An 8,884-nucleotide genomic window follows, 5' to 3' on the forward strand; every position below is an offset into this window, starting at 1 on the left:
GGCAAACCTGCTCTGCCCTCTTGCAAGATTTTTCTGCTCCTGGACTAGCTGGGTGGTTCTATCCTCTACACTCTCTGCAGGGATTGCAGCTGCAGGGTTACACCCCAGGCCTGTATGCCAGGCCTGTGCTGAACCTGGAGGGAACAAGTTGGAGTAGAAGGGAGAGGCGGCTCTCCCACACACTCACTGGGTCTGGGCTAGGACTGGGTCTGGGTGTTCCCGGAACGCGGCAGAAATTCCTGCTCAGGCCAGGTTGGGGAGGTGCTGTGGAGTGGTGGGTGGTATCCCAAGGGGGTGGAAGAGGGTCTTACCCATGCTGCGCCTGGGCTGGGACCAGTAGTAGGTCCCGCCGGCTCAGAGTAGCAGGAAGTTCTCCCACACACTCACCAGATCTGGCCTAGGACTGGGTCTTTCTTCCCTTTTCTATTTTATGTGCAGTATTTCCCTAAAAGCTCACTTCTCAACTCGCTTCTTCAAAGTCTCATCCCTATATAACCTCATCTCACTCTGCCCACCCCTGTGTCTTAGTCTTTCAGTTCTTCTGCAAAACATTTTACTTTAACATCATCTCATTACTCAACAGAAACTTTTCAATAATCATGTATCTGTGTTTTAAATTATATCACAATTCCTTGAAGTTGGTTCTCTTGTGCTGTGTCTTTTAGTTCAGAGTTCAGGTAAGTTTACTCATGAACAGTAGCAGAGAGGCAAGTCTGAAGAATAAATAAGAAAAATAGCCAAACACAGTGGCACACACCTGTAATCCCAACACATAAGAGCTGAAGCAGGAGGAACGAGAGTTCAAGGTCAGTCTAAGTTACACAGTAAGAATATCTACACAGTGATTTATTCACTGCTTCCTTCCCTCCTCCCTCCCCTCATCCATTAACAAGTATATGTGAAGCCGCAATCATGTATCAAGTAATTAGCTCACCACTGAGCAAAATAGACCAAAAATATAAAAGTAAAAACAACAACCAAGCAAAACACCCCCCCTCTTAACCATAGGAATTAGTTATGAAGTTCTGCATCAGGTTGAGGTGACAATAATGGGAAATAACCTGTTATATATGTTGTAACAAACTAGAACAGAATAGCTTGAAGGCATCAGATGCAAAAAATGATAAGGAGATTGAAATTTACCTACTTAGATTTGATCAGTGTAGGCTGTATGCAGGCATTAAAATAGAAAATTATTACATGTCAGTGAATTTTTTAAATGTAAAACTTCATCCCTGCCCTGCCCTTTGGCCTTTATGATACTTAGGGATAAGCAGACAGCTACTGGGGAGAAGGGATGAATGAAAGAGTGTCATGACCTGTTGGGTGCCAAAGGGTATCTCTGGCTGCTACATTGAGAACAGACTGGTACAGATCTAAGGGTGGGAGCAGGGAGGCCAGAAAAGAGGCCATTGTAATAATCCAAGTAAGACAAGATAGCAGGTTGGGCCAGGGTAACAGCTATGAATATGGTGAGAAGTGACTGAATTCTGAAATCTGTTCTGAATGTAAAGTAAGAACATCGGTTCTGAATGTTTCCTGGAAGGTTAACAAAATGGGTAGGGAGGAGGAGAAAGAAGGTAGAATAGATAGTCGTATGCTTTAGCCTGAACACTTAGAAGGAAGGATGCAGCTTTCCATCAGTGACTGGAAAACTCACGGAGAGAATCAGGCATTATAGGAAATAGGGGATTTGTTTGCAGCATGTTAAGATGTTGCTAGCTGAAGGGTTATGGTGGCAGGAGTTTATAGAAAGTTCCTTCTGATTGCTTCTGCTTTTTGGTGGAACAGGAATTGAGGTCATCAACTGAGATGGAGGAAGAAGTAAACTGTTCAAGAAGGATGTGAAAGAATGAAAATCAATGCTTTGATTTTCAAGCGTTCAACAGAGCTAAAGTTTGTGATCCTTAAAATAAGACTAGTCAAACTATTGTGCAGTTTAAAAAAGAGAGTAAAAATTTAAGTACAATAAAGTCAACAGTATGTGCCCAGAATGTACCAGGGACAGGTCTACATTAACCTAGTGAGTTATAGCAGGGGTTTCAGCAGATGTTTAGCTTGAGTCAGTAATTGATGGATGCACAGGATCAGTGCTTGGTCTCCGAGCTTTTTCTTAGGCTCAGAGTTTGTGGAATGAGACCTTTTAACATCTCTTCTGTGACAGACTGTGGAAGCAATGAAGACCATATTGGATGACCTAAGATCGGAAGACCAATTCTCTGTGGTTGATTTCAACCACAATGTTCGAACTTGGAGAAATGATTTAGTTTCTGCTACTAAAACACAAATTTCAGATGCCAAGAGATACATTGAGAAGATCCAGCCTAGTGGAGGTGAGTGGGTTTGGCCTAAAGCCTCATGATCCAAATGTAGGCTCACTTACTTAAGACTCACTGTTGCCCACCACAATGATCTTTGGTTAGTCTGCAGTGGTCTACCCTGAAAAACGCATTTCTTATTAAATGATGAATAATGGTTATGGTAAAACTAAAAAGCATCAGCCCACCCATACAAGTTTTTAACCATTCCCATCTATTTATTTATTTATTTATTTATTTATTTATTTACTACAAGGTCTTGCTATGCAGCTCCAACTTGTAGTGATCCTCCTGTCTCAGCCTCCCCAGCTCTGAGATTACAGGCATGCGTCACCATGCCAGGTTTCAGAGTGTGTTCCAGGGCTGGCATGGCACGCAGTACTAAGGATCAAACCCAAGTCCTTGCACTTGCCAGGCAGGTGCTTAGACTTCTGAGCTATCTCCCCAATCCTACCATTCCCATCTTTCATGGAAGAAGATTCAGTATTTTGACACACTAGCCTTTTTATTTTCACTTGCATAGCATGAAATATAACTGTCTTCAGAGTATGTCAGCAAAGCTGATTTAGATATTCTAAAGTATGTATTTTATACAATGACAAATGGGTATTTTAAAGGGCTTCCTCATTTCCAAGAGGATAATTTAAATAATTTGCTGCACTGGATGATCTTGACCAGATAGAGTAAAGTTTACCTGGAAAGCAATCAAGTGACATTAATATTGAGTAAATTACACAGCAGTGATCACCAGACAAACCAGCTTGAATACAAAGATATGAGTGTGTGTGTGTGTGTGTGTGTGTGTGTGTGTGTGTGTGTAAAGAAAGAATTTTCAATGACACATTATATTACTTTCACAGGCACAAATATCAACGAAGCACTCCTGCGGGCCATCTTTATTTTGAATGAAGCCAATAACTTAGGATTGTTAGACCCCAACTCAGTCTCTCTGATCATTCTGGTTTCAGATGGAGATCCAACTGTAGGCAAGTAGCACTTCAAATTTCCCAAGACAAATGTTTTTACTATTGCTTCTTAGGAGTATGATGTGGCATCTGTCGGAGTTCCTAAAATATTTGAGTCTCTGCCTCCTCAAGGAAGTCTTCTGGCCTGAAAGGACTTGTCTCCCTATTAGTCAGCAAAAGCTTTATTTTGCCCTGTGGTTTCAGGCCATGGCATGGGAAGTGAATGGTACAGAAGAATTGTCAACTGGCAGCAAGGGGGCAGAAAGAGAAGGAAAGAGCCAGCGAGAAAGGAGCCAAAAAACAGATACAGGCTCAAGGCCATGTCCCCATGATCCACACGATTCCATGAGGTCCCGTCTCTTCAGTCTCTGAACAATACCATCAAATTAGGACTCTGTGTACTGTTGCCCAGGAAGCACATTAATGGCAAAATGAATGACATTTGAAAATGATTGAAAATTAGTGGAAAAAAATCCCAAATCTATGACCCTATCAATGAAATGATGGAGTAAGAGCCCTTGTGACTCAATTACCTGCCAAAAGGTCCACATGAGACTTCTGGGGGATCTTGCAGAGCAAAACCCTACCCCCATCAGGCTGGTCCCCAGATGCTGCAGCTGCACTCTCAAATGCCTTGCTCTCCTCTCCACAATGAGGACAAAGCTGAGTTTGACCTAGAATAGTCTGGTGTTAGGATTTGCTTGTGTATTGGCAAGATATACAAGCAACTTTAGGTATGGCAAGACGTGAGCTGTGAATGATGAATACCCCAGCCTTCACAGTAGCTCCTCCAGGGCCCCAGTGACTCACCCTCTGTGGTCCACTTTCCTCCCTGTTTAAGCTGGAGAAATCATTGCTCTCCAACAGATCCTTAAATTTTAAAGAAAAAAAATATATATATGTATTTATTTATTTGGTACAGGGCCTTGCTATGCAACTTGGACTCATAGTGATCCTCCTGCCTCAGCCTCCCCAGTGTTGGGGTAACAGGGGTGTGTCATCACACCTGGTTTCAGGGCCAGCATGGTATGTGATAATGGAAACTGAACTCAGATCCCTGAGCTTGCCAGGCAGGCACTTAGACCACTGAGTTATCTCCCCAGCCCCCAGGTCTTTGAAGTGAATCATTTTTCTTATTCACAAAAACTGGCATCCAACTTCTAACATCTCCTAACTTTTACTACTTACATTTATTTTTACTTGTTGTATTGGTGTCCTTACAGTGACAGATACGAGTAATGGTGGCTACTAAGGGGGATGGCTCGAATTTGTCATGTGGGTATGTCTAACCTGTGCCTGACCTGCCTGAGCAGAAGGAGAACTCATGACGTGATAATAATGATTATGGGAGTTTCTGAAAGACATAGAGCAACCTTTTTATTAATAGTGAGGCCAACACGAGCAGATTTTATTTATGTCTTTATAGTAGATCCCATGCTTTTTCCTTTCAGACTAGATAAATGAAAACTCACTTCTGACTAAAATCATGAGGAAGAAAAGGAAATGCTTCAAAAGCATGAAATGCCCTTTCCTCCTGTCCATTAACCACCCAACACATGCATATACAGGAATATGCAAATGTCCCCTGAATATACCCACTCATCTTCATTATTATTGTTATATTTTTGCTATTGAAAAAAATGTGTCTTCACCTATAATTCCAGCTACTCAAGATGCTGAAGAGGACCATAGATTTAAGGCTATAAAGATACTATCATTTCTTCTACTTCCCCTCCCCTCCCATTTATGTATTTGGTACAGGGTCTCACTATGCAGCTCAGACTCCTAAGGACCCTCCTGTTCTCAGCTCCCCCAGCACTGAGATTACAGGCGTGCACCACCACGCCCGGACTCAGTTGCTGGCTCTGCATACCCAGGGGAGGGGCCGGCACAGCATGTGGTGCCAAGGATCAAATCCTGGACCCTGAGCTTGCCAAAGCAGGTGTTTAGTCCACTGAGCTACGTCACCGGCCCAACACTACCATTTCTGTCTTGTTTCTTTTTTAATGTATTTATTTTTTCTAATGTATTTAATATAGGGTCTACAGGGTCTCACTGTGTAGATCAGACTCATAGTGATCCTCCTGTTTTCAGTCTCCCATGTGCTGGGATTACAGGCATGTACCACCATGCTCAGTCTCAATCACTGTTCAGCATGCCCCGGGGGCGGGGCTAGCATGGCACGCTGAGGATTGAACCTTGGTCCCTGCCCCTGTCTAAGCAGGCGCTTTAGGCTGCTTGAGCTATCTGACTGGCCCATGACACTACCATTTCAAACAAGAAAAAAACGGCTTTGTTGGAGACTATCCTGCGCAACATAATGAGATCCCATTTTTTGAAAGGGGAAAAAAGTGTGATTATTCAATCAATATAAACATGTAGAGTTGCTGGGTCTGCTGAGTCCTTCTTAGTAACAGCGTAATATTTGGTTGTCTGAATTAATTTTGCCAATCTTACTTATTGGTGTACATCTATTTCCAGTGTGTGGCTATGCCCAAATAACGTGGGTGACAGCCATTTCCACATGCATGAGTGCTCTGTAAGAAAAATTCCTGGAAGTCGCATTATTGAATAAAGGGCAAGAACATTTTTAATTTGAACAATTTTTGCTAAATATTTCCCTCTTGACCTTCCAAAAACATCTTAAGGGCCAGTGAGATAGCTCAGCAGACTAAATACCTGCTTTAGCAAGCACAAGGACCAGGGTTTGATCCCTGGTCCCAAATCCCGCACCTGCCCCACCCCAGGGCACACTGAGCCGAGACTGAGTCTGGACCTGGTGGGACTCACCTGTAATCCCAGCACTTATGAGGCTGAAAACAGGAAGATCACTACAAATCCGAGCTGTGTATTGAGAGATCCTGTACCGAACATATAAATGAAAAAAAGAGAAGTCTTAACATCAGGTCCTCATTCCTTTCCCTTCATCTTCACCAACTTCAGGTGAATTAAAATTATCAAAAATTCAGAAAAATGTGAAGCAGAATATGCAAGATAACATCTCCTTGTTCAGTTTGGGGATTGGATTTGATGTTGACTATGATTTTCTGAAGAGACTATCTAACGATAACCATGGAATTGCTCAGAGAATTTATGGAAACCAGGATACGTCCTCTCAGCTCAAGGTAATGAGGCCTTCTTTCCCATCTTACCAGAACCACCCTTATATGATGCCCCAAAGAAGATGAGCATCATGCAAATTGCTATCATTTCAGCCACAGCCACATGTGAAAGCCCAAGAATGGTTCAGTGCCATCCCCACACACTTCCCGTCATGCCTGAATTTATACACTAACAGGGCAGAGGAAGGGCCAGGCCTGGGCCCAAGCTGTAGTCTCTTCTGAGACACCACCCAGCTTCCGCTGGTTCTGCAGCCCCCTACCAGCAGTTGCTTTTCCTGTTATCATGGTCACTTATTTTCCCTCAAAACATTTTCCTTAAATAAAAAATAAAAGCAAATAAAAATCCAAAGTGCTTGTTTATTTTAATTAAGTGAACCAGAAAATGATGCCAATGACAGGCTTCATATCTGAAACTGAGGCCAAGTGAGGGACGAGTTTCTCATTTGGGGAACGTTGACCTAACTGATTGCTATTATGATGAGGACCTGTGGTATTTTTAAAGCTGATCATAAGAGAAATAGGAACTAATGTTGGGCTTTTAAATCAAGGAAAGTGTTTTAACAAGTCATGATCATGTCTCTGTCTCAGTTTTTCTTAACTAAGTAATTCAATATATTCTCTCTTGTCCCAGAGACTCATGAGAACAATTTAAAAGCTTTCTGGAAAGCATGTGGGAAAAAAATGATAGGGAAATGCTTTAGATATACAAAGTGATATGAAAATAATTATTTCTCTGTGTTTCCCCCCCCTCCTTTTCTTTCTTTGAATTGTAGAAATTCTACAACCAAGTATCTACTCCCCTGCTCCGAAATGTTCAGTTCAGCTATCCGCACCCCTCAGTAACAGATGTCACTCAAAACAGTTTCTCCAACTATTTTGGAGGCTCAGAGATTGTGGTGGCAGGAAAATTTGACGTCGATAAACTACAGCAAATACAGAGCTTTATCACTGCGACTTCGGTACGTCTGCTTATCACTTTATTCTAAAAGTACAGTGGGGCCTCAGTTCACAGTCTTAATTCCCTCCATGATTTTACAAAAGATGGCCTTGGTCATGTTTGTTGCTCAATGTAGAGTTCCAAACAAAAACAAAATTTGGCCAAACGCTTCTCTTGGCAGACCAAATTATTTCCAAACAAAAGCGTTCATGAATTGAAGTGCCACTAAATGGCTCTCAGAAACACAGTGGATCCCGTGAGCTCTCAAACTAATAGACCACATGCCCAGAATCATATATGTAGAACAGGACAGGGGGTGACAGAGAAGGAAGACAGGGGACCTTCTGCCATCTTCCCCGTTCTTGTGTCAACCCTCTTGGCCCTCAGCCTGAGCCCAGCCTGGACAATACATTTTCTTTTCTTCCCAGTTCTTTCTCTTTTTTTCCAGTATATTTTTTCAGCATATTTATTAAATTGACATATGTTAGTAATACTTATTAATTACATTTGGGAAGTAGGCATACATATGTACACATGCATATCTGTGTGTATACATGCACACGGATGGTATTTTGAGTGTGTTTAGTACCTTTTCCTCCCTTTATTTACCCTCCTGTTTCTCCCTTTCCCCATTTGCAGGAGGTCTACTTCCTGCCATCTCTCCTTTTTTTACTCTTTAAAACAGACCATTAACAGGCAATAAAACTGAAATAGCAATAAAATCTCCCATTTCTTTCATATTCTCCAAAAGTATGCAGGGCCCTAATTCACTCACAAAAGGTACCAAAATGTGAATTGACTGAACAGTTTGGCCTGCTGGCATCCTTCAACTGTGCCTTTCATGTCTAGGCTAATACAGATTTGGTCTTGGAAACCCTGGCCCAGATGGATGACTTGGAGGACTTTCTATCAAAAGACAAGCACGCAGATCCCAACTTCACCAGGAAACTGTGGGCCTATCTAACAATCAACCAACTGCTGGCAGAGCGGTAAGCACAGAAGAGGACTGCGGTGCTTTGCAAAAGTAGAATGTTCACCTAGAATATGTGAGGTCATGCACACAAAGAGTTTGCCTGGTTTTTGCTTCTTGAGAGGAGGTCTTACTATGTAGTTCAGGCTGAGCTTGAACTCATTATGTAGCCTAGGCTAGCCTCAAATTCATAGCAATCCCCCTGCTTCAGTTCCTAAATAGTGGGATTACTGGCATGTGCCACCATGCCTGGCATAGTTGAAAACCAAGAAAAGCAAATTGGGTGGGCACGGTGGTGTACACTTATAATCTCAGCATTTGGGGAGGCCAATGCAGGAGGATGGCAAACTCAAGCCCAGTTTGAGAAACTTAGCAAATTAATGAGACCATGTATCAAAATAAAAAGTAAAAGAGGGGTGGGTGTGTAGCTCAGTGTAAAGGCCCTGTGTTCAATCTCTAGTACTGAAGAAAGAGGAAGAGGGAAGGGAGGGAAAGAGGAGGGGAGGTAAGAAGAGAGACAAATAAAGAGAAAGACAGAGAGAGAGAGAGAGAGAGAGAGAGAGAGAGAGAGA

The 8,884-nt window shown here is 42.4% G+C and overlaps 1 protein-coding gene across 1 annotated transcript in view; it reads left to right on the forward strand.

Moving 5' to 3' along the window:
• Itih2 (inter-alpha-trypsin inhibitor heavy chain 2) overlaps nucleotides 1-8,884 on the forward strand; it is a 61,392-nt gene that overhangs the window by 39,668 nt on the left and 12,840 nt on the right. The window contains exons 10-14 of the mRNA XM_004635292.3: nucleotides 2,165-2,333; nucleotides 3,179-3,304; nucleotides 6,227-6,408; nucleotides 7,179-7,364; nucleotides 8,192-8,331. Coding sequence (XP_004635349.1) covers nucleotides 2,165-2,333; nucleotides 3,179-3,304; nucleotides 6,227-6,408; nucleotides 7,179-7,364; nucleotides 8,192-8,331 — 803 coding nt within the window. The remainder of the gene's footprint in view (nucleotides 1-2,164; nucleotides 2,334-3,178; nucleotides 3,305-6,226; nucleotides 6,409-7,178; nucleotides 7,365-8,191; nucleotides 8,332-8,884) is intronic.

Source organism: Octodon degus, unplaced genomic scaffold (genome assembly GCF_000260255.1).
Source record: "Octodon degus isolate 3935 unplaced genomic scaffold, OctDeg1.0 scaffold00071, whole genome shotgun sequence".
NCBI classification, from domain to species: Eukaryota; Metazoa; Chordata; class Mammalia; order Rodentia; family Octodontidae; genus Octodon; species Octodon degus.